This window comes from Labrus mixtus, chromosome 12 (genome assembly GCF_963584025.1).
Source record: "Labrus mixtus chromosome 12, fLabMix1.1, whole genome shotgun sequence".
NCBI lineage: Eukaryota > Metazoa > Chordata > Actinopteri > Labriformes > Labridae > Labrus > Labrus mixtus.
The window spans coordinates 18,801,084-18,827,370 of NC_083623.1; the positions used below are offsets into that span (position 1 = coordinate 18,801,084).

The window sequence follows — 26,287 nt, forward strand, 5'->3', positions numbered from 1 at the left end:
TCTGCACCTTTCTGCTCTCACAGAAAATTCTAATCTACCTGTCCAAACACTTTTGCAATATGCTGAACAACACTGCTGCATGCTGCACCATGTGCTGTGTCGCTGCACAGTGTGAAAATGTATTGCTCAAACTCGAGAATCCACCAACTTTCTGCAGAATCATCCAAACCCTTTCTCTTTCTGATGGCTGTCAGAGCAGTGTGGCACTGTGCAGACACCAGCTGGGAGCTGCTGGAGGTGTCTGTTGATGTTTTGTGTGACTCTTACCTCTCCACATGGTCCAGGTTCCCTGATACTCCCAGTCCTCCGATGGTGTAGAGCTTTCCGTCGTACACCACGCTGTTGTGTTTGCAGCGAGCCACCGTCATCCGAGACACCAGATTCCAGTTGTCCAGCAGGGACATGTAGCACCAGACGTCGGCCACCATCACACCGCCCTCTGTGCCACCTGAAATATAGAATAAATAATATAAATATATATTAAAGTATGAACTCTACTTCTAAATCTGGGTTGTTTTATTTAAAATGAAAAGCAGTGAAATAAATCAGTCAGAGACTTGGACAGCTCTTAACTGACAAAGTCTCCTGATGCTTTATTGAAGAGTGAACCAGGCAACCATCTAAACTGTGTTTGTCTGAGCTCCCTGTTATCTGTGTATTTTGACGTGTAACACCAGCAGAGACTCTGTGACCCTGCTCTGAGTCTGAGGAAGGTCGGAGCCTGTTGATTGGCTGGCTAGAGCACCTCAGATTTCTCCACTGGCTGTCTGACTCCCAGCGGACACATACAGACCTGTTCCAATGCCCAAACAGAAATTTACATTTATATGAAAAGAGGGAGAGGAAAGGTACATGCTGGACAAAATCCTGTTGCACTTCCACAGTCCAATGTCAAGGTCTGAGCACCGTGCAGGATTCTGGCACAAATGGAGCGTAGAGGGAGAAATTCAGTCCATCTCTGGAGCAGGGTTTACATTAGCCGGTATCACGTGCAGTTTTCCAGCAGATAAGGATATCAACGGCTCCGACCTCACCACTCCGAGCAGTTTAATTTGACAAATTTGAGTAGTGATGTGATGAAAGCGCAGAGGGAGAGACTGGAAATCCTGCAGCTTAAATAGGCCGCTAATTGGACGGAAGTGTTGTCAGGTGATTGTGGATAATTTGCATGCCAATAGGAAATCTTTGCAGCTTGTGTTGTGTGCCTGAACTAGCTTGCAGTTTATGTCCATGTTTCTCTGCACTCTTAGTTTTGGATCATTGTTTTAAATGATCGTCATTGTCATTGTACAATTAAATAAACACTGCACAATACTGCAAAGAGTGTTCCCTGGGTTTATCAGTTCAGTTTGATAAACCCAAGGCCTCCTGCTCTGTGCATGTCAATTTGCAACAGGACAGCTTTGATTGTGCCGGTGTAGTGGATGATTTAGCTCACCTGACAGGTAGATGTTGTCTCCTGCTGAGATGACACTGAAGAAGTCGCGGTCGTAGAAGGGCAGGCTGGCCAGCGGGTACCACTTACTGTTCTGAGGGTTGAAACAGGTGACTGCTGTCAGGGAGCGCTGGTTCATCCCGATCGTCTGACGCCCTCCCACCAGAACTATCACCTCCGCTACACCTGGAGGACAAAAGTGGAGGAGGAGGATAGAGGAGGGGGGTGATTGGGGTTGACATAGGAGAGAAAGAGAGGTGATAAAGCAAGGCATCAGGGACACTTTCTATAAATATATGCAGCATAAGGGCTAAGATTGAATCAAAGTCTCGTTGGGAGACCTCAAAGTATAAAAATGTTTTGTAGCATGCTGCTTGACATGTATATATTTATACATGGCTTTCAAATGCAAGGTGAACATTTTCAGATTTTAAATAATGGCATCCTCAAAGACAAACTTTTTAATTTGTGATTTAACTTTTCAACAAGAACCTTGAACACCAACTTTAACAAGCAGCCATAAATAACAAGTAGTTATGAAGACTGATGATGCTGCTGCATTGTGGATGCTAATGAGCTTTCTTATTCTCTCTTCCTACACATAAAACAAGAGCTGACCTACACAGACTCTTCTAAACACACACACACAAACTCACAGTAACAGACTTATCACAAAATCGATAAGTGGGGATCAATTTGTGTATATTCGTACATGGAGATGTGTATTGTTTCATTACAAAACCCACACGTGCTGAGGACCTTGTGTGATTAAGAAGAAACTTAAGACACAATCGATACTATGCCCTGTTACACACACACACACACACAGCGCTAGACACAACTGATCCATAACACACAAACAGGATGGCAGGCTGCCACATGTGTCTCAGGTCCTCTTAGTCATCAGCAGCAGCCTCCAGAGAGCGGACAGAAATGTGCTGTGAGTTTGTAAGCAGCAGGCAGCTGGACAGATGGAGGAGAGCAGTGGGGGGGAGGAGAGGGAGATAATAAATAGTCAGAGTTTGGAGCGGTGCTAAAAAAAAAAAAAATTCTGGTTGAATCTGTTCCCATCCCATGCTCATGTTTTCACAGCTTCATGGTAGCACTGCCCTGTACTGATGAGAACTTCAAACAACTCTTACAACCTTCAACAGACCTTGAATACACAGCTAATGAATGAGTGGTTTGATAGGACAGATGCAGCTGCAGCGACTGTTCCTTTACATAATATTTAGTAGAAACAAGCTTTTTTTTCTTCCCTCCTGATCCTCCAACCACACATCCACACACATTATTTATATCGACTATGGTGCTAATGCTATTGATCTTCATGAGTAGTTTGCTATAGCTGAATTAGTTTGCACTCCACGTCTCTTTTTTACTTGTTTTTATTTCCTACTTTACTCAACATTGACTCTTAAAAATCCTACACCTTTTATGATTACAGTGTTCTTCTCTTTCTATTTCGGTTTCTTTCACCCCATTAGCTGTTTCAGGTTTTTGAGAGTGACTGCCTAAATAAACTTGGCAAAGTTTCTGTCTATGCAAAGCCAGGACACAAGAAAGGAGGCGAGCAGCATCGCTAAAGGGAGAGTCATTGGCATTGTATCCGGTTGTGAGTGTGTGAGTGTGTGAGTGTGTGTGTGTGTGTGTGTGTGTGTGTGTGTGTGTGTGTGTGTGTGTGTGTGTGTGTGTGTGTGTGAGAGTTTTAAAGCAGGAATGAAGCTTCACAGGGATGGCCCTCAGTCAGTTGGAGTTTTGATGGAAGTGGGGATGAAGGGATGAAGGGATGGAAGGATGGAGACAAGCAGCTGGGACAAAGGGATAACCGAGTCTTTCTCCTGATTCTTATTGACCTTTTGTTACATTCCTAACCCGTCTGCTTTAATTTACAGTCTTCTTAAACATGCAGGTATGAACAAGGTCTTAGGTGGTTGCTCTTTTTGTCAGCAGAAATGAGCTCATCACAGCAAGAAGCTACAGATCAGATCAACAGCCCAGGTCTTTCAGTGAGGTCAGTTCAGTCAGGACCATGTTGTCATGGAATATACTTTATTTGCAGTTATTTATATTTGGCTCTGTTTGCTTCTGGGCAAAGTTTAAGTCAGGAACGGCACACACTCCTGCCATTACCGTACATTTAAGGAAAGCCAAAGGCAGGGAGAGATGCAGCAAAAATCCTGACCAGAGCAGCATCAATGAAAACATCATGACATTACGTCAGACACAGCTTAAAGGAGGAGCTGGGGTGGAGAAGGATTGCAAATGTGGCTTGCAGAAGGAGCAGCAAAGAGTAGGTTAGATCAGCTTAAATAAGGCGGCATGAGTGTGATTAACCAATTGGGTGCTTAGAAGCGAATCAGCTGGCCATCAGCTGATCAGAGCTTGCATTGAGATCAGCTGTTCAATGCAACACTGGCATGACAGCAGAGCATGACTCCGTTGCCTCCCTGAGCTAAACCTACGCTCAGTTTCTGTACATCCATGTTCCTGTAAAAGCTGCTCGCTTTGTGTCCAAGCACATGCTGCAGCTTCAGGAACAGAGTGAGTCAGGTTTTCCAGTTACAGCCGAGGTGATCGTTTACTGTCCTCCCCCTTCCTGCCTCCTCTTCTCCTCTGCAGCTCTGGCTGATTATGGTCTCTTATCAAAAGGTCAAGTGGACAGAACTTTGACTTTGGCTGCAGCCCAGTAGACTTTCAGACCAGAGGTCATGTAATCAGGATCTACTGCTCCCACTTTACATTCTTGAGCAGAGATCGATGTGTTTGCTAATATTTCACTGATAAGCTGCAGGGCTGTAATGAAATCATTATCCATTAACAGGTGAAGAGCTGCATTCTACTTTTTATCTCACTCTTCCTCTCCTTCAAACTCGCTCTCTCTTGCTCCTTTCCTCAAAATATCATCCCAGACTCTTAATCAGAAAAGGATCTGCTGAAGGGCACTTTTGACACAGAGTGAAGAAGACATTTTTGGCACACTCTCCTGCATCCTGCTTTTCCAGTTTGAGAGGTGAAACAGAGAATTCTCATGCTGCATCAGCTCTGAAAGACAAACCAGGCCGAATACATGCACGAGGCAGAACAATAATCAATAAAGTCCTGACAAAAAACTATACGAGAGGCTAGATAAGCAAAGCAGGGCGTTTAACAGCTGGGGCCAGAATCAGTAGGTGGCAGAGGAAAGTCATCTGATGATTATTTATGCTGCCTAGATGCTTTGAATAGTGGTCTGCTTTCTTTACTGTGGGCTTCAGGCGTCAAAGAGGTAAGTCAAGCTATCATGCGGGCTGATCCAATGAAATTCAACTTCAATTGTATTCAATGTAGCAATTTAAGACCTGCATACACTCTGACTCTTATCTCCTCTGCTCTAGGTGCTCCTGTACATGTGCGTGTGTTCGCCTAATTCCTATTTTTTTTTAAGCCTTTAGAAACCGTATATATTTACCCTTACAGGTGATCAGTTGGACTGAAAAAGGCTGGTTTCTGACGGATTCCCTCCTTCAGTGTATTTAAAGGTTGAACAGTGTTTGTGTGTGCTTGTGAGACCGAGACACACCGTGAGTCGAGCTGGGCCCCGCTGCATCTCCTCATCATTACAGCTCATTTGTCTGAGAGATATTCTACTGGGCTAGGATGAGTTAACACTTTGCTCTGACGCTCTCCTCCCTTGCCTGAGTCGAGCACAGAGTCACATGTGGAGAGCAGGAGACGGGAACACGATGTGCGCTTTCTGTCAAGACACATACTGTATGTATTCTTAAAGTTTACTTGCTTCACACCATCAAACAAACGCACAAATACAGAAGAAATCAGAGTGGATCTTATGCGTAGATTTGTGAGTCAATTCTCAGCACCAGCGGCTGTTTAATCCCCCAGAAAGTCTAATGGCAGCTAATCAGAATCACATCCACACTCTAATTAGTCAATTAGCAGCTAATGGATAAACATACAGACTGGAAAACACTGTGGATTCATCAAGTTAAACTCAAAGTTTTCACTGTGCCTCATCGCCATGCCTTCCTGAGAAGTTCACTAGTGCTACAGGAAACTGACTGACAGAAGTGACATCCCTGAAATAAGACAACATATTATTAAGTGTTTGTCTCAGTATTTAACATCTAGTGAAGCTGAGGGGCGAAGCATCCACTCATTCAAAAGCTCCAGGCTGCCAAATGAGGTGCAAAGTGAGACAGGGGAGAAAAAAATAAAAACCTCCCCTCCCATGATATCTCCACCCCCAGCCTAGAACAAAACCTTTGCACAGGTCACACACCAAAACAGAGCGCTCTGAGAGACCTGGTTTATACAGGGTCACAAACCTCCTCTGGTGCTTGATTCATGTAATATTTTGACCAAAGCACAGCCCAGATGTTTCATTTAGACCACAGGGGACTGTTTGAAAAGATAGAAAAGGTGGATAATATGTCCTCTTTAAATTATTGCATAGAGGTGTAGGTGAAAATTGATATTTGTGATGAAGAGCTCACAGAGAAGTGCCACTGAAACTGGTTCTGACAGGTTTTATACCTCTGTTCATAATGTAGTATTGTTGGTTTTAACAGAAGAAAGAAAAGGAACAACCTGCACTGTGACATCTGTCACTTTATTCACACATCTAAGTCTAAATCTGAAACTGTTAATAGAAATTCTGTCTCACATGAATTCATGAAATTAGTTTGATCCCACTTCAATTTGTCACTCTTATAAAAAGGACTGAAAGTGTGTACACACACACAACTCACAAGTTCCCAGAATGACTGCCATTGGTGAAGCATTTTTGCTGAGCGCAGTTTTCTCTTTCTTTTTCTGCCTGACAGACTTATCACCATCAGGTTTTGCCCCATCTGCTTGCACAAATTTAAAATACACACACTGGAACACTATCTTACTGCTTATATAATAAGACACATTCTCAAAGAATAAACTTCCTTCCTCCCTCTTTATGACCACATCCAGACCCCTCCTCATGTTCTCCCACTAGTGATGTATTTAAGACCACACTAACCCAGACCAAGACATACATGAGACCAGAGTGCTCCGAGACAAGACCAAGACATTTAGGGATCAAGACCGAGTCAAGACCAAGACCATAAATATCAATAAAAAATCCTCATCTTATGTGCAGGGGGAGTGTTCCTCATTTAGACTGTAACACCAGGAAAGGTTGCAGAAGAAACCGGGGGATAAAAATCCAATTATAATTGAATTTAAGTTATTTGTTCTTTTAGAAAGGGGCGTTTTCCTTCAGATCTCAGTAATGACATTGGAAAATAGCCTTTCAGTTGTGGCCTTGACTAGTCTTGATTTAAAATCCGGAGTCTGTCCAATCCGAGACTTAGACAAGACCGAGTGAAAATTATTAAGATTCAAGACCGAGACCTTCAAAAAGTGGTCTCGAGACCAAGAAGGATTTTGGGTACAACACTATCTCCCATGTCTGCTCCGTTTCTTGTCCCATGTTAGAAACACAATCCTAACAACCCTATAACCTCCTTCCTTGCTTGTCTTTATCTCATGGTCAGTGTTGCTGTAACATATGAATAGTGTGTGAGTGTGTGTGTACCTGCAGATAGCCTGGGCCGAGTCCTGGGCGTCTGCATCTCCTGCCGTGCGTGGGGCAGCATGTGATAGCGCTTGGCCTCGTTGACCAGATCCCGACACGCCTCAGACGATTTGATCAGCTCCTCGTTATCCACCACGTTGAGCAGGTAGGACGGGTGGATGAAGGGAAGACGCACCACCGCCAACAGCTCTGATACATTCTGAGGAAAACAAAGAGGAAAGTCTGAAAAACGGCATCACAGAGGTTATAATAAAGAAACAAAAAGTAGGCATGAAATCTGAGTGAACAGAAAGCAAATCTGCCAGGAAAGATCAAAGAAGTTTCAAATGAAACAAATTGAATCACAAATCCCAGTGGATCAAACACGCACGTCCGTATGGATTTGCTCCCAAAATTATTATTATTTATATACTTTTTTTTCATGTTTCATCGTGTTTGATAAAAGCCTGGGCTTAGAGGAGGAGACCTGATGGTAGTGAGACCGTCAGATGATCACGTCAACACTGCTTTTGTAGGTTTTTTATTTTTCTTTATGTGCAGGACATAGACAGAAAAAACAAGAAAACATCTCCAGCAGCTTTTTATACACAAAGCATGACTGTCATTCTTTCATTGAACGATTTTAATCATTGTGCAAAAAAGCTAAATTGCATTTTGTGAAGTTTCCATTGAGATTTGTAAGATGTCTCAGTTACATGTATGCATTCAGTTACGCGTGAGAGCGTAGGAAATATGCGTCAGCAGCTGAATTAGGACCACATTCTGCTAAATCACAACCCCTTCAAGTCAAGAAGTGACTGAAAAAACAAATGTAGCAGTCACATGGCTTTAAGATAGAAAACATCAAGACTTATTACAAACATATTGCTTGAAATTTGCAGCATTTATTTTAAAACATTTTCAGGACGGAGTACATGAGCATGACAATCAGTGAACTAAACCATTTAATTGCCCACTTTGTCAACAACTATTACTGTGCATGGTTGTTCCATTGTTGCCTGTGTGTACATTTATGTATGCATATGAAGTATTGGTATGCACAATGGTAGGATGGCAGGATTCACTGTTTCCACGGCAACTTTGTCAAAAGTGTTGCCTTCCAAGTTTTTTTGGTTTGCCTGACTGCAACCCCAATGGGAGTCTGATCAATGTCAACTGTAAAAAGCTGGAAATAAGCGTGGACAGAGCGACACAGTTGGTTGGGGGATTGACCCCGCTGACCCTTCCACTCAAAATGACGTAACCAATATCACACAGGGGAGAGGGCGACATAACATAAATCAAAGAAATATCATTTAGACACTCTGACTCAGCATCTCCCTCTCTCAACAGAGGCCTTTTTACTCCAGCATGTGTTCCATCTGTTTAAGACTGATGTCTTGAGACCAGAGAGGGGGGGCAATCAAAGAGCAGAGGACAGGACAGAGTGGAGGAGAGGAGAGGGAGGACCTTACAAAAGAAAAGATGAGAGCTTCAGTAAAATAAAAGAGTATGTCAACTGTCCCTCTGCAGTCTGGAGAATCTGCTGTAACCTTCCTTGAGTTAACTATCAATCAAAGCTATGTAGTGCAAGCTTTACCATGCTGTGTGGAAGCATGTGGGGGGAAGGCTGCATGCTCTGGATGACATTTGTCCAAATAGTTTTAGTCAATGTAAGTGCATGTGTGTGTCAAACGAGGTAGAACAGAGTCTACACAACACTCAGACAAATGGGCGCTGTTCCTGCAACAAGCAGTGAGCACAGACGGCATGCTTCAGACTCATCTGCAACAACCTCTCGATTGATAACTCTCATGCACAGGCGGCTACAGGGAGCGTATCCCTGCAGACAAATGGTGGGACCTCTCATTTTCATCTTCTCACCTCTTCATGAAGGCAATCCTATAAAGCTTAAAAACAGGGAATGAGACTATTCAAACTTCTGTTTTTCTTTAAATGTCATGATCATCTTTTTCTTAACTAATGAGAAGGAACATTTTTGAGCAAGTCTACTCTTAGCCTGTCCGCTTCCACAAACATTTAACCTCTTCTATTTTATCAAGTTAATTTATGCAAAGTCCATCTGCTTATCCACTTGTATTCTGACATGCAATCCAGATAGCACTTTTTGACTAGACCTGACTAATGGTCTGTATATTGCACAAACCTACACACACTAACCAGGACAACAGTTTCAGTGTCAGCGGTTGCACATGTCCTGCTGCCCTGTCACAATGCAAGGAAAACTGATGTACAACCCAGAACACACAAACACACACACATACACACATATACACACATTTAGGTAGGTGGACACGGGAAGTGAGAGGGTTGAGTGAGTCTGGTGAAAGGCAGGGATAATGTGCCTAACAGGGAACCTCTCAAAACTGTCAGAGGCAGCAGAGAAGCAGCCGGGAAGACGCCATCCTCTAACACTGATGACAAATGTCCGCTGAGCATTTCCTACTTCACTGCTGTCACTGAAGACTAACACCACTCACCGTGTGTGTGTGTGTGTGTGTGTGTGTGTGTTGACTCAGTGCCACAGCAGCGTCATAAAATGACAAGAGCACTCTAATCTAATTGCTTTGCTCAGAGCAGACAGGAGTACATGTCTGCATAAAGATTTAAAAAGGGAAAGCCAATAAGGCAGCTTTGTATGATAGAGAAATAAAAAAAAAAACTACACACACACTCAGTGTGTCAGAAGTGTGTGTGCAACAGAGTGCGTGCCCATGTTTAGCCTCACGGAGCTAACAAAGTCACTCAGCTGAAATGAACACCGCTGAGTATTCTTTTCAAAGTGTGCAGGTTTACGTGTGAGAACACACACACACACACACGAGCCCCATAATGGACGAGCGAAACAGGCTCTCCAAAATGACACACGCTTTGGGTTCAAGAGATGCTTTTGTGTGTTCATTCATCTGCATGACTACGTGTGCGGATCAGCTTGAAAGACGCGGGGTGTAATGGATGACAGATGCTCAGTGCTGGTGCAATGTCTTCTGCTATGAGGCGTACTTGAGCATGACTTCATTACTAAAAAGAAGAGGTGCATCTTTGCGCTCATTTAAGTTGAAATATATTCACACGACTTACTGCGAGTCGACAAAACCTTCTGGCCTTTTTTAAAACTCCCTGATTGTCTTTGACATCCTGTGACCCTCGAGCTCCTTCTCATTTGTTTTCCCTTTCCTCGTGAATCTTGGGAGGAAAAAAATGCTTCCTCAGAACAGATAGAAAGCTAACATATTTTGCTATGTGTTGTTGAGCTCATGCAGCCTCTGTGTGTTTATTGAGCAGTCCAGTTGAAATGAGATGTGACTGACTCGCTCTAGATATGCAGCCGCTGCGGTTGAGTGACTGCACTTCAGCTGGCTGCACACATCAGGACTGTGTGCGCTCTGGGACAACAAAGGACTCAGATGAGGATGGAGGTCCGGAGTTCAGCGGCCTGAATCAGACCCTGTCCACTCTTTAATACACACCAGTCACACCAGGGCTGAGAAATACGAGAGATGAACAGTGTTGCGTAAATGTTTGAGCGCAGGACTGGGATTGAAGAATGACATCCTGGTGCAATTTGCATGAATGCTTGTGTTTATGTTGCATTGGAGTTGGAGTGAGAGCAAAAAAGAGGAAGGAGGGAAGAGCAGCAGAAGAGGATGCAATGACCGCCTGCTACATTAATCTCCACTGCCTGGCTTTGTCTCCTCAAGAGTCTGTATTCATCACAGATCTCACTGGCCATTGACTAAAAGTTCATTTTGTCAAGTTTTAGACTGGAGTTTGAGCAATGTGACATGAAGCTTCTGATCCCCCTAAAACACAATAAACCTTTTCTCAGAGGAAGCAAAACAATGACAAGTTCCAGTTTTAAACGTGGAGAGAGTGACTAAATTAAAAGTGATGCTTGTGGGGAAAGGGTCCCTTGTAGTTGTGAAGGTAAATGAATCGTAAAAATGTGAGGAACACTTGGTTTATATCCTCACACAGCCTCAAAGCATCTCTGTCCTTTGATAATTCTCCGCTCTGGAAACACACTGATACCATCTTTTGTTTGGGAAAACGATTTCCTTTTTCTCTTAATGAGTGCTGGAGGCAGAGTGACACATTCTAACAGTCGATTGTACAAATCAAATAAATAATAACTAATAAATAAAAAGTATGACAAAGTAATACTTTCAAAAATATGTATTTAGCTAAAAGGGGAAGCAAATGTTGAGGCAGGCCAAATTTTGTCTAATGAATGGACAGTTGGTCCATGCTTACAGCACAACCCCTTTTTTTTTAAGCAATGAAATTCCACCTTGAATTAACTAACTCCTTTTAGCTGTCACATTAGTCTTCAAAGAGCCAATTCATCAGCCTCTTCTGTCAGGTCGAGTCTCATGGTAAGATATATTTACTGTTTGTCTGATGAAGGTCTCGTACCGTCAAGTTGCCACTCAATGTTTGTTTGCACGTTAGACAGTGTGAGGGAGTTTACTTTTAGGTTTTTGATGGACACATTGCTCTCTAACACACCTGTCTTATGAAAAAGATCTGCAGAAGTTTTTTATTTAAAAAAATATATAAGAAATAAGAAAATAAGAAAAACATAGCCATTCAGTGTAAATTGATGTGCAATATGAAGCTATGAGTTAACTAAAGTGTGCTAACATTTAGCCTGCTTACACAACAACGCAGGACACACGCAATTGCAGCTCGAAGCAAGGAACAATTTTGTCCGCGCTTGCGCTAAATGGTTCTTAATCATGGTGCGTTCTTATTGATAACTCCCTCCAATAAACACGAGTGGGGGATGGAGGTGTGTCGCTGGAGGAGAGCGGAGGTTTCAGAATAGCGGATGTGTCGCCAAACAGAAGTTTATTTTGGTTTCATGCTGGTGCTCAAGGGCGACATCTACTGGATCAAAAAGTCACACATTCTTCCTTTAAGATATGATCCTTTAGATGAATATGTTGAAGTGGGGCCTGAATGAGGTCCTATTTGGGGATTTGTCAGAGGCCGGCCTGTTATAACTGCAGCCATGTGTCTGTGGTCGTCACACAAAAGACTGCTGGAGTAGTCTCAGTGAAATAGTCTTTTTGCAAATGAATATGCTGGCTTAGAATCAGCCTGTATCTAAAATGAGTAACAAGGTCAACAGGGTCACAGTAAATGCCTACACACAAGTCCTCAACACGGCGCTTATATCTAATTGTAGCAATGAGGGTCTAACATTTCTTTTATCTTTTTTTTTTGTGGAGTAAGAAACATTAATGACTGAAGAAGAAAGTGGAAAAAGAAAAAGGAGAACGTCTTTTGTAGTTCTTATTCACACATCAGACAGTCTTGGCCATGGGTTAAAAAAACTCCTGATAATGGACACCTTGTCAGGCATTACCTCTTATGTTAAGAATGAAAGTAAGAACAAACAGCCAGCCTGGCTCTGTCAAAAGGTAAAAACTAAATATACCTGAGGAACAGTTTTATTCATATCTCAGAAATAAAGCAGATGCTGTAGATTATTTTCCTCCAATGACTACTCTCTTCACGTTGTTCTTTTTTTTTTAGTTTCTTTTCTTCTGAAGTCTTTGTAACACTCCTCTTCACTAAAGTCCAATGACACACATTCACAGATCTAAAACTGAATCAGCTCTCTGTCTTCACTCAGTGTCTTTGTGTCCCATAAAACTATTATTCACGCTCTAACGCTCTGGCTCTGTTTCTGAGCGATGTCCGGCCTGTTTCCTGGTGCCATTAGATGTTAGTGACAGCAGAGCGGAGAGAGAGAAAATTGCATATTATTTACCCAGCATCTTTCAATATGCCACTTTTCCACTCAATAGGCTGCAGCTAAAAAAGCCCAGCACACACATAGACAGAAAGATTACCACAAAGGTACAAAACTTAGTTTGTCACAGGTTCTGGGGCGGTGACGGCCTAGCGGTTAGGTCATGCCCCACGTACCGAGGCTATAGTCCTCCAAGCCGGCAGCTTGGTTTCAATTCCGACCTATTGCACCTTTTCTGCTTGTCATTCCCCACTGTCTCTCCCTTGTTTCCTCCTCTGTCCACTGTCCAAAAAAAAAGTGTCACAGGTTCTGGGGGAGTGATTTCCTGCTGCTCTCTGACTCCACACGGGGAGAAGGGAATGATGAGCTGATGCTGGACCATGCGTATAAACTGAACCCTTCTATCCTCTCTGCAGGCCTGCTGGCTGTTTTTCTCGGTCACACACACACACACAGTTGATTCTTCTACCTGGATGTCATGGCTGTGCACGGAGAAACCAATCCACTGGATTAGAACACAGCGGTTCTTTTTTCATCCTTCTCTTCATTTCCTGCTCACTTGTTTCTGTCCTACTTCTTATTCTCCCTTAACCTCTTCCACCTTCCTGCATCTCCCTCTCTCTTCAGACTTTACGACCCTGGTTGTCTCGTCTCAGGAACCAGAGCGCTTGACTGTTAAGACAACCGAGGAAAATTTCCCATTCCTTTTTCTTTTCCTACATCCTCTGAGTAAATCACCTCTGCACCTCTGCATTAGAGTGTGAGATTGTGAGATTGCAGGAGTCTGCACGACTGAGCTGGTAAGAGATTTTTGGTGTAGATGACAGGGATCAAATGTTTACCCTAAACACTGTGCATCAGCCTTGTTTTGAAGTGGCAGAACCACAGATTCAGATTTCCTCTCAGTCAAGACGCAAACTTAAATTGGAATTATAAATACATTAATAACCATCTTCCTTTCAGCTGACATGAGGCCGTTCTTCCTCTCTTGCTGCTTGATGAGGAATCATTAATCTGAAGTAACGACTCCTCCACTGATGGAGCTCGGTTTTATTTGATGATAATCTCAGCGCCACTTTTATGTAAAATATTTGAAAATCATCATCTTCAAATTGATCGTTTTGTCTGAATCCATTCAAATCTCATGATCAGCGGTTCTTTCAGTCCATTTATCCTTTCATGGATGTTGGCTGACGCTCTGATCTTGAGACTTATCGATTCCTCGTTTGTTAAAATCTGACTTTGTGTATCTCATTGCATTAGCTCACTACAGGAAGAAGACTTTATCATGTTTAACAGCCTCCAGGAATAAATCAAACACCTGTTAGGACAGTGGATGTTTCTGGGTTTATTTTTCTGCCCAACAGTATTTCACAAACAACTGAAGTGTAACTAAAAATTTGATGGACACCACCCACAGTGAACGAGGAGTGACATGTCTGCTTTTCATGCTCCTCCACTGATGGAGCTCGGTTTTATTTGATGATAATCTCTGTGCCACTTTTTGCTGAGTGCACCTGTAAGAGCTTACAGGCAGAGCCCAAAGAACAACCACACATGAGGCGGGCTAAACTGTTACTTTCAGACCGATTCAGACTCGATCTTTGAGTCGCACGACTGATTCTGAGGTTATGCCAAATATCAGCGTGCGTGTAGTTAGAACTGACCGGTTGGATTTTTTTCTGGCATGTTTTGTCATGTATGGAGGTTAAACCAATAGGACCCAGTTGCAGACTTCAAAATATATTATTTAATAAATCCAAGCAGCTTACTGGTTCATATACCAAGAAATTTAATTCCAACAAAACGTTCCAACAACTCCAACAAGCTCAAGAAAATGCAAGGGAGCAACAAGGAGAACTGCATGAAAATCCAAAAGGAAACACGGGAACCAAGGCAGAGCAAGGAAAGACTCACCTCCTCTGTACACCAACACAGGAGTTAGGGATTGAGACCACTATCAGAGCTCTTCTCAGGAATATGTGGGTGTGGTCAAGTTTGTTTGACTGACAGCTCTGTGTACCTGTTCATTTTGAAGAAACCTTAATACAGCTCTGCAGACATAACGTATCTGTACTGTCAGAGGGAGCAGTGCTCATTTAAAAGTAGGCCTACACTGTAGAATCTAAGAAAAAAATACACACACTTTACAAACAGTCATCAGCTCTCTATTTTTTTTTCCATTACCTGCACTCTGGAGTCGGGGTCTTGTTTGATCCATTTGATGACCGTCTCGTAGACCAGCTCCTCAGCCTTGGTGTTGAGACTGTCGTTGGACAGGTAGGACACCAGATCCTCCTTGGACACACTCAGAATCTCTTCCTGTCCTGCCACCTGAGGACAAATACATTATTTTTAATAACTTATAATACATATGCATGTGTAAATAATTGATCTTATTACAAGTCGATGTAAGTAAGTTGTAATGAAGGCTAATAGAGGATTTGATCATTTGTACATTTATTTGACTTTTCCAGTCTGCATACTTATTGATCAATCATCAATATGGTGGTATAATGTTCCTCTGTAGAGAGGTATATTATTACCATGCTGAATGATGAACTATCTACAATATTTTCTATGAATGCTTTGTTCATTGTTTAGCTGCATTTTGGTAATTCTCTCCTGATATATGGTTTACTTTAAAATGTGACCTCAAACAAAGCTTTTCTAGCTTTTTGCAGGAGCAAAGGGGTTACAGGAAGAATCTATAATACCTTAGCTTTAATGATGTCTACAGTTGTGATAAAGGAGCTGTCATTTTATGGATAGTAGCAGTAATGTAGTAAACGTTTGACAAATCTCTACCCACCTCGGGGAAGTTCTGCAGTGCAAAGGCTTTGGCCATGTTGTGGAGCTCGGTGCAGCTCATGGCTTCGGCCATAGCCAGCACTCCCAGACAGTTAGCTGCAGTCAGCTGTTTCTCTGCAGTCAATAAACCAGGTCAGAGACACACACAGAGAGAGAGAGAGGACAGAGACACAGGATGATTGGTTGAGATAGAAAAAACTCCACTCAGACATCCATTAAAGACCACAGAGGTATAAAAGCGAAGACAGATGGAAAAATCAGCTGAAGGCAGCACAGACTCTCAGTTTAACAGGGATGATATCTGCTTGAGACTAAGAGACACAGGTATAATAACCCAAATAGCTTTGAGGGGGGAAAGAACAGGGGGCATCGATCGCTCACAGCCCAGGCAGGAGGTGCTGGACGTCTGGGAGCCGCATTCAGGATTAGCTGGGCCACTTTTTAAGTAGTCCTATCAGATCTCAAAGTCTACTACACACATACACACACAAACACTACATGAAACTAACCATATATCCAGGCCAGCAGGAAGAAAGCCCACAGACTTGGAAAAGTGCAGGAATTATACTGCTGTGTCTGTAATTCGCTTTTTTTTTTCCACACATCACTTATGACCATAGAGAAAATGTTTGTGATGTGTTATTAACACACACACCTGCAGGCAAACACACAGAACAACTCGACACAAAAGGCCGTCTGTAAACGTCTCTGATCAGCCATTTTAACAGATAAAGTTATTTCACTGTGCGTGCTTATTCACTGGGAACATTGTGTTGTACACTCCTTTCAGCAGACTCTTTACTGCTGGTTTCTAGTTTCATTTGGTGCACTAAAGTGTGCCTGAATAGACGGCTTTACTATCTGAACATCTTAACTAACAGTACACACTTGAAAACATGATCACTTTTTTTTTTACATCTATTAATGAAAAAGGTTTTCAACACAGATAAGCGTGTTGTTGTTTTTTTTTGCCAGAATCCACAGTTCTGGAAGAAAAGTCAAAAGTGTAGAGTTTATGTAGATTGAGGAGTTGCTATTCCTCCTTATTGTGTTTGTAATACCTGACACAGTATGAATGTCTTCTTCGTCAAGGACATGGCATGTGTGTGTACTAGACCTCTTCAAATCAGCTGAAATATCACTGAGTTGTCAAGGAAGAATGGATTGATGTCTCACTGTCCTTCCACCTGTTGAAGTCTACAAATGACTCATGTTTTCTGTATTTTGCCCCCCCTCCCTCTACTTTTTTCTTTTTTTTCTTTCCTGCCGATGATCTTTTTAGGAACATGCACATCTCATCAGAGTTACTGACACACAACTATTAATCTGTTTAGCTTCTTCTCAATTCCATCACGGTTGAGGACAGTCGATGTGACATTCAAATCTTCCCTGACCTCTTTGTAAATTTGCCCCTGCCCGTGTTCCTGGCCCCACCCACACTGGCATATGTTCAGAGGCAACATGGCCGACTGAGAGCGTCAGCAGGCGGGATTCTCACACGGCTGCTAGTTTTGATAACATGACAAAAAGGAGCGTGATGGGCCAGAGACACGGAAGGATTTATTTCTGGGGGCAAGATGTTGTGTGAGGATGTGCATAGTGATGAACAATGACAACGTTTGAGCATCCACACGGCTGTAGACTACACGTAGCAGGTAAAGATCAAATAGGAATAACTGATGATGACTTGCAGACATAACCATGTAAAAATAGTGCCCACACCCACACCCTCCTGTGCTCTCAGCTGCTCCTACCTAAGAAGGAGACGCAGACTTTACAGAAGGTGCTGAACTGGAACTTGTTGGCGGCTTCCAGCAGCGTCTTTGCGTTGGCCGAGTCGATGACCAGCGATCCCGTGTAAACGAACTCGAGCAGCATCTCCAGAACATCTGCACTGATGTTGCTCATGTTCAGCTCCAGCACCTCGCCACTCCTCGTCTCCCCTGACGACCTGATCAACCAATCATGTCAGAGAGAAGCAAATTAGGAATACTATGAGAGGAAAAACAAGGAAACAAGGAAACAAGAAAAAAAAAAGAGGAGTAGGACACAGATACAACGACAACAGCCAAAACACATCTAGGCCAGCACGAGAGTGTGGAGAAAATAAGAGAATCATTACACAAGAGCAACTTAAAGTGAAAAAGGGACAGAAACTGAACTTTGGATGGTTTCTACTTCTCTACTATTTAACTATGTTGCTGCATCTGAAACAAAATGTCCTCTCTGCACAAAGATTAAACAAACATTATTGCTTTGTTTCATGTATGCATAGTTTTAGAGGGGGACATGCATACATGTCAGGGTACATACAAACTATCAGACAGAAAACAGAGAAAGAAACAGACAGCACAGTTCAAACATGACAGAATGTAAAGGATGCTGTTAGTGAGTCTACACTGTCTGTGTGTCTGTGTGTGTGTGTGTGTGTGTGTGTGTGAGATAGCAGAGTACCCACTCAGTTTGATGTAGTGTCAGAGGTGCCAGGGAGTGCTTGTATTAGCAAATTAAACAGAATATGATCACTTCATACTTCATAATGCAGAGCTTGAGATGTGCAGGGGGGAGGGAGGTCTGCTCTCAGAACTTCTGAGATGAGTCCCATAGGACATTCAACAGGGGTGGTGTTATAAACCTGACCACCTGTGTTTAATGTCACATGTGAAACAATCATCTAGTCCAGGGCAATATAAATGGAATCACAGCTCTGCAGAATGTGTCACCCCTTTCTACGTCGCCCCCCTTCAGCTGTGGACATCTTTATAAAAGGGAGCCTCCTTTAAGATGGAGAGAGGCTTTTTGCTCCCGTCACTCATCTTAGTGCAATAATGCTGCTCTGTCTATTTGTGTGTGTGTGCAGGTGTGTCTTACGCATTCAGTGAGACGCAGACAGCAAAACAAACAAGATGAGACAAGTGGATGACGAGAGAGGAGAGAGGGGAGAGGTTTGGTGGGGGGTGGGGTGGGGAGCAGGAGGCAGTGTGAGACGGTTTCTTCCACAGGGAGCCAGCAGCCATCCTTCTGAGGGACGGGTTGGGTTGTTCCATGACTGTCATATAATATCCCCCACAACAGAAAAAAATAAATAAATCCACCATCACACCTGAACAGAACCTTTGTCCCCGCTGCAACACTCATCAGCAGCCTGTAGTGTATGAACTGAGACATTAGTCGTGATTTTAAAGCACACACTGAGGAGGTGAGAAGGACATCCAAAAATAACTGAAAGACGATAGTATTTTTCACTTTTTCCTCCTGCAAAGCAAAAAACCACAAAGTGTTACGGGGGGGGGGGGGGGGGGGTTGTAAAGACAGAAGGAGGGAAGGAGTGTGGTTCAGGGTTTAAGTGATGGAGGGAGAAAAGATAAAGGAGAAAAAGGACTAAAAAGACAGCACGCTCACCAACCTGTTTAATCAGTGCAATGGTTAGTGCAGTATGGACCAGCTCCTGTGGCAGTTTGTTTAGCCTGAGCACTGGTGTTTTTGGACATGATTTTTTTTCCTGAGCTTCTTAAGAAGAGATGGATATTTATGCTGTGTTTGATTGCAGACTTGAGTTCAAACATTGAAAGAGGGAGTTATGAAGGATGGGAGAGACAAGGGAGGAGAGAGGTGGGCGAGAAGGGAGATGAAGTTACTTAAAATACAGCGAGTCAAAGCAATGTTGTAATTGAAATGTGAGGGGAGTATTACAGTGTCCTGTCTCCACCTCAGGCTCAGAGCAGCAGCAGAGGGCTGAGCAGTGCTCTCAGGGCTCAGCTGCTGTGTTCACACAGGGCCAACACTGTAATGAGCTTTAACACAGCTCAAAGTCATAACACAAAAAATAAAAAAAACCATGGGCTCACAGAGAGAAACAAATGGTCAGGACTACTTTTAGACTCTAGAGCTTTTGACATCACTGTGGTGTATAGATGCAGTGATCATATATAATATACCTGCAGAGCACACTGGTTGAAATAAACTGGAGGGGGAAAATGGGATGATTCGGCTCCCTGTTCAGCGCATTGGCCCTTAAAGGGGAGAGCTAATGGGTTTGGGGATGGGGGCAAATGTGTGCGTATGTGTGCATTTTAAAGCAGGATGACATCCTGCAGGTGTCATGGGGTAAGAGGGCAGGTTGATTGGGCATTTACTGCAGGGGAGTTATAGAGCAGTAAAATGCAAAACAAGCTTCATGTCAAGAACATTTGATCACTCACATTTTATAGGGACCTGACAGGGCTAGGACACCAGTGAATGCCTTTCTGAATGATATGGGCAAGAAAGGGTGGAATATGGAGAAGAAGGGCGCACTCACACTAGGCAATCCGCATTGTTCCCAAGCACGTTTGAGCCACAAAGTCCAGTTTTTTTGACTAGTGTGGGGGTTCCATTGGCCCTGGCACGGTCGGATGAAGTGTGCTTCGGCACAGTGGAATTGCTCATGCACGAGAACAAGCACGGATACACAACTTGGACATGAAATATAATCGCGGAGTGTTCTGGCTGTATCTGACTAAAATGACTCACAATAAGCCACCATGTCAGTAAAGTTGCAGTCTTGTTGTCATCTAATCTCATATGTGAGGACACGGACCTGTCACGTTTCTTTTTTTAGGCTTCCTGTGTTGTTACTTAAGCACGCTTCATGATCACGTAAAGCCATGCATGCGTTTTATCATGACATTACGTACAAGAGGTAACGGTGCTCAGGCCCTGTTAGTCCTGGAGAGGTGGGAGTGCAGGCCAGCAGGAGAATGGGGAGGGCAATTGTGCTTCAGCACGTTACAGATCAACTTTGCCCAGCGTGAGTGCGCCCGAAGCCTCTGTCACTCTCTCTCTAATTTGACTTCAGAGATATGGACAGCTCTGAGCCCAGTGGAGCCTTTGCAAAAAGTGACCGAGCAATGCACAGGATATTCACAGACGGCCTTTAGCTCTCTTTGCTCCTCTCTGACCAGGCCTTCTAAGCCTTCTGCCTAGCTTATGACGCCTTACCTTAGTCATCCAATTTTGCAACTGTCTTGTTCTCAGGCTGCTCTTATTTACACCTGACTGTCTCACTTTGTGGTGAAGAAGAGGCTCACACGAGTCATCTGATGGACAGGTTGACCAGCATGGGGGCTTCAGTTCCCTTTAAAGTCTCTTCAGTCTCTAAGGCAGCTGCTTTGCTATTCTCAAGGTCAAAGGAGGACTCATGGAGATGAGGGGTCCATGTACAGACGAGGCTCTCTACCTCTGTTCTCTCTCTGCTCTTCCTGCCTGCATCCACATAGAGGAGGAACAGGTGTATCAGTGTGAGTTTAGCGGCAGATAAGCAGCTCCCTGCTCTCTGATGAGCTTCACAGTGAATGCAGTGTGGCTGCAGGTTAAAGAGGAAAACATCCCTGAGGCATTACGGCTACAACCAGACTGTGTGTCTTTCTGTTTGCCTTTGTCTTTCCTGACTTGATTCCTCGCCATGCAAATGAGAACAAGGTTGAAAAACAACTCTGGGACCAGTGTACTCTCAATCAGGCTTAAAACACCTGCAGGGATTTAAAGTGAGGATGAAGTCTTGAGGGAATTATGTTATTCACTCTTAGGAAAACAAGGCAGATTCAAAAATAAGGAATTTCGCTTTAAGACTTCACTGCCATACACACGTCTACAGACACTTCAAACATCTGTACCACACACACATGCGCTGGAAAACAGACCATAAAGACAAAAAAATGGCATATGAATGGAAGAATACTGGGGAATACTTCGATCACATCAAATAAATACGTTAGTTTAGGGTGGTTCTAATCTGGGAAAGTGGAGGTCCACTAAACTGTCTTACATGAGCTTTGTTGTCTTTGTTTTATGACTCTAAAAATGTTTTTTTTTTTTTTTTATACATTAGCCAAGATTAATTAGCTGACCAAGAGGCTGTTTAGTCTGAATCAGCAACAGAAGAATAAAGTACTTATAGAGACAAAAATACCTGTGCTAAGAGCAGACAGTGTGACTTGAGTGAATTATCACCCAAAGTGTAAAATGTCTGATTCTTCTATTTTGGCCCTTTGGTAAGTTTTAAATCATCCCCAGTCATGGAACATTTTCTCTGCTCATTAAAATGGAAATGTGTTTAAATTGCCCTACATGGGGAGGAAAGGTAATGACGAGGTTTGACCTTTATTCTCCACTTTCAGATACATTCATTTAAGTGGGAAGAGGAAGGAATGGCTGCTGGCCCTGTGATAGGAACCAAAGTCTTCACACACCTGCAAGAGAGAGAGAGAGAGAGAGAGAGAGAGAGAGGGAGGGGGAAGGGGAAAAAAAGCGACACAAATGCGCCCTATGAAAAGAACAGATTGGATCAAGAGCTGGTGTGAGGGGGGGGAAGAGAAGGCAAACCTTTTCACCAGGTCCTTGAAATACAAGCTGCAGGAAGCTAGAACATTTTGGTGGACTTCAAACTCTTTGCCTTCAACTATTATTTTCAGGTCTGTAAACTCTTTCGCTCTGCGCTGCTGGTTCAACTCCTTCAACATCTCTGTGGAACAAGAAAAACAAACAGACACACCACATTTGGCTTTAGAATCTCTTCTGTACATACATGAGCAACAAAAGCATGGCAACACATAACAGATCAGTCTGTTGAGAAAGTGCAGAGTGTGGGACACAATGTTACTGGACAGTCTTTAAAAAGTCTTTTAGAGGAGAAGTAGTGAGTGCACATGTTCAATGTTTCAGCAGATGTATACTGTGATACAAAAGTGTATATGTGAAAAAAATCTATACTGTAATGAGAAATATGCATGCTTGTGAATAACATAGGACTGGGAATGGTATCAAAAGCTTTCATTATTATGGAGAGATATTTGAATAAGTGTATTTGACCTCTGTTAATGTTCACTGCTGAGCTACAACTTTACTGACTGGAAGCTGAATGAGATTAAAAAGCATCAATAGAGATGTGAGGTGAAAACAGAGACTCTGTTGATGCATTATTTATATTGAAATACACTTCTTTGGCTTTACACAAGTGCCTTACTCGGTGAGAAGTTGACCTTCAAATGATGCTCAATGAGAAAACAACTGCTTATCCCAAAATGCTCATATCTGCTTCTTTTCTCTCTCTCTCTCTCTCTCTCTCTCTCTCTCTTTGTTTTGGTTTTGAAAATGACAAATCCCCCCCATCCCACACCCAGCCTCGTCCTTCTCGCCGGAGAGAATAACAAAACAAAATCTGCAAACAGTGTGCTGTTGAGGGCCATGGTACTCAATAGGATGTGTTATGTGGAGTAGCAGCACCAGGTAAGGCCCAGCCTGACTGTAGTGTTAAGATGAGGGGAAGCTGAGAGGGAGAATCAGCAGGAGATGAACAACTTGTTCTGCAGCCTCAGGAAGGGTTTAATTACATGCACAGAGATCGGACCGTCTTGTGCATACAGTCTATGGTCGTACGTGCACCGGTCACACTGTATAAACATCACCATCTCGTTCCACTCATTTGAGGTGAATTATCCGGAGAATATCCTGCTGCGCTCTCACATCAGCTCACTCAAGACTTTTTGTAGAATAAATACTAGGGGGCTGTCAGGAGAAACTCCGGTTGAAGCCAGAGTGAAAATTTTGGCTGTTTGCGTTCACACATTCAGCTCCTCCTGCAAATACCAGGAGTATTTCAGGACTTTTTCGGCAAGTGTGAAAGCCCTTATAGAGAACTACAGACACAATAATGTGGATGATTACGGGAGAGCCAGCCTCCACACTGTCGTCAGGATTTATTGAGACTGCACGCTGCAGGGTAAACATCCATATGGCAATCTGCATCAAAGAAACATAATGGACTGCTAGGGAAAGATAAGAAAAGGATACTTGATGATTTAGATAATTGAGTTGGAAACTCCTGCTTGTTCATCACAAATGTTTAGTTCTCTCTCTTTACAATGTCTCAACAGTACTTTCAACAGTTCTTGACAAATCTGAAAAGAGGAGAAGTACACTGATTTGTTGCTAAGAGAAACAGGCAAGATGTGGTAGCTGAATATGTTTTTTATCTTTATGCAGTCATTAACTGTTGGAAATTGCTAAGAAAATTATTTTTAAAAAATGGTTCACTGATTCGTACTGAAATAAAGGGGTTGAGGTCTGAGTTCATGTCAGACTCAAAGCAGAGATTTAATTATCCCAGTACAACACTCAGTCGTCTGTTAGGTAGAAATATACTCTCATTTAGCGCCTTCGTTCTCCTGACTGACACTGAGCTCAGCTCTGAATTCATTCAGCAGATGAAATTAAACAGAATAAAGACTCATGACAAATAAGGTGCAGCTCAGAGGCTCACTTTGATGAAAGTCTTTTAAATGAGAGCTGCATCTTTCAGAGTTTTTGTATCAAAGAATGAATGAGCAGAGAGAAAATGACCTGGTTATTAAACATGCTGAATACAGAAGAGGAGAAAAACATGATAATAGATCCTGTTTTTGACAACATGTCTGTTGTATTTGGATTCAATGCACAGCCGCATGAGTTAGAGTGAGCCGTACGTTCACATTCAAAAGACTGATGTTTGCCTCGTCTTTCATCTCTCTCTCTCAGTCTCTCTCTCCACCTTCCTCTCTACCTCTGCTGCCAGTCAGTCGGCCAGCTCTCTGATTACTGTGCGAGCATGGACTGTGAATAGTGAACAAAAAGTTAAGAGTTTGCATTTGTGAATCTCCAAAGACCGAAATAGCTTTCACCTCCAATCAGTCGCAGGGTGTACCATCTGTTTGCCCCGAGAATAGAGAAAGTGAGAGAGAGAGAGAGACATAGAACTCGGCCTGTCAGCGAAAACAAAGGCCGCCTCCCTTGGAGCCATGCAGACACACCTAAATGCCTGATGGAAAAGATAATCATGGACCTGGAAAACAACTCATCAACACCAGGGACCATGAAACTGCACATGGCGTCCCCTTTTTGTTAGCTTTGGCATGGAGGGTTTTAGCCGCGTTCAATGGGACCACGGCAGCTTTGTAACAGCAGACGACTCAATACTCTTTAAGAGAAATCTATTGAGAGGAATCTACATGGATGAAGAAGAAGTACGGGTTTGGGAATATTGTGAAACGGTTTTGGAGTAATTCATAGGGAGAAAACCGAAACATGTTGGCATAGTTTCTGTCTTCCAAGCTTTTCACTATCGTACTGAGGGCCTGAGCTGGCTCTTCCTGATTGGTCGACACAGCGCACAGGAGGAATAACAATAAGGCCGACTCTGCTGCTCAGCCTAGTAACTGTACTGTAAAACATCTGAACGCTGAGGCCAATGGGGTCCTTGACGTGATTTCCAGTAACCTATCAGAGCGCACCATGCCTCCCTTACTATTGGGTTAAGTATTCCTCTTACTGAGCTGTGATTGGCTGCAGGCCAAGGGCGAGACTGGATTGGCTGCTGAACTTGGAGACATTTTAAGGATTTTTATTTGTTGGACACGTGCCTCTGCGGAGCCGACATTTTGTGTTTACTCAAACATCTAAAACCGAGCTACATGTCGATACAATTAGTAGATTTTCAGTATTTTTTTAGGTGTTCTGCAGCAAAAAAATGTCTTAAATGTGGTAAAAAGAAAAAAGGCAATAACTAGGTGCAGCATTGCGACGGTCAGAACAAGGCAGGGTTATCATCCAGAGATGTATAAGACCATTCAGATGATGACTTGAGTTACAAAAAAACATTTCTGGAAACTGTTGGGAAATGTTTTTATTTATTCCACTTTTCAATCTATAACTGTTTCATGCAAGTTTATATATTGATAACATTAGACTAGATTTGATAAAAATATAGAGATTAAAAAAGTCTTTCAGATCAAGTGGAACAGGACTCAGATTGTTTTCAACTTCAGATGCGATGCACACGGTGTCATATTTCACTTTTTTTAGAATTCAATTAATGAGTAAAATTTTGGATCATATTTCATGTCCATTTGTTGTTTGTGACGCACTAAAGGTGACATGTTTATATGAAGGGTGCATCTCAATGATCTAAATAGAACAGTTCCTCTTATCGAGTGTCTGCAGCTCAGGTTAACCTGAAATAGTCAACCTGATTATAACAGCTGGATGAATTCAGCAGCAGATAGAACACTGACGTCATCTTCACTCTGACACTTTTATTCTCTTTTCATTCATTTTCTTTCAACAATCATTTCTCACCAGCGCTCACAGTTAAATGACCCAGAACTAAACATGTCAGCTGATTGATAAGTCCCTGAACAAGCTGACATGAAGACTTCAATACAACTCGTCTTATAATGAAGCAGGGAATCATTGTTTTTTACTCTCTAGGTGAAAATTAAATAGTTTAGTCATCAAAACCACAAGTTAGAGAATCAATGGATGAAAAAACATAAAACTTGAAAACAGCCTCTTCTTCATGTCAGTTTAGTGAAAGGATAACATTTTTCATTTAATAAAATAAATGAAAATAGATAAGAGATTTACATTTTGTTTAAAATGTTACACAGAAATATATTCTCACAAATGATTGCCACGTCATTATTAAATATAAATCGATGTTTTCTTTGGGTTAAGGCTGACATGTTGAAATGATTTATGTATTTAATATTTAAAACGCTATTATGAACACTGATGATGTCTCCTACATAAGAATGATATCAAACTGAGGAATAATAATTTAAAGTCAAAGATGAACTGATAATGAAAGGATCAACTTTGTAAAAAATACAAATTAAATAAGATGTTCTTCAATTAATCT

At 42.5% G+C, this 26,287-nt stretch overlaps 1 protein-coding gene across 2 annotated transcripts in view; it reads right to left on the bottom strand.

The window, feature by feature from the left end:
* LOC132985208 (kelch-like protein 29) overlaps window positions 1-26,287 on the bottom strand; it is a 105,270-nt gene that overhangs the window by 19,636 nt on the left and 59,347 nt on the right. For both annotated transcript variants that reach the window (XM_061052460.1, XM_061052458.1), the window contains 7 exons: window positions 21,940-22,078; window positions 17,331-17,527; window positions 15,578-15,690; window positions 14,953-15,099; window positions 7,005-7,203; window positions 1,439-1,621; window positions 268-448 (listed from right to left, as the gene is read on the bottom strand). In XM_061052460.1, coding sequence (XP_060908443.1) covers window positions 268-448; window positions 1,439-1,621; window positions 7,005-7,203; window positions 14,953-15,099; window positions 15,578-15,690; window positions 17,331-17,527; window positions 21,940-22,078 — 1,159 coding nt within the window. The remainder of the gene's footprint in view (window positions 1-267; window positions 449-1,438; window positions 1,622-7,004; window positions 7,204-14,952; window positions 15,100-15,577; window positions 15,691-17,330; window positions 17,528-21,939; window positions 22,079-26,287) is intronic.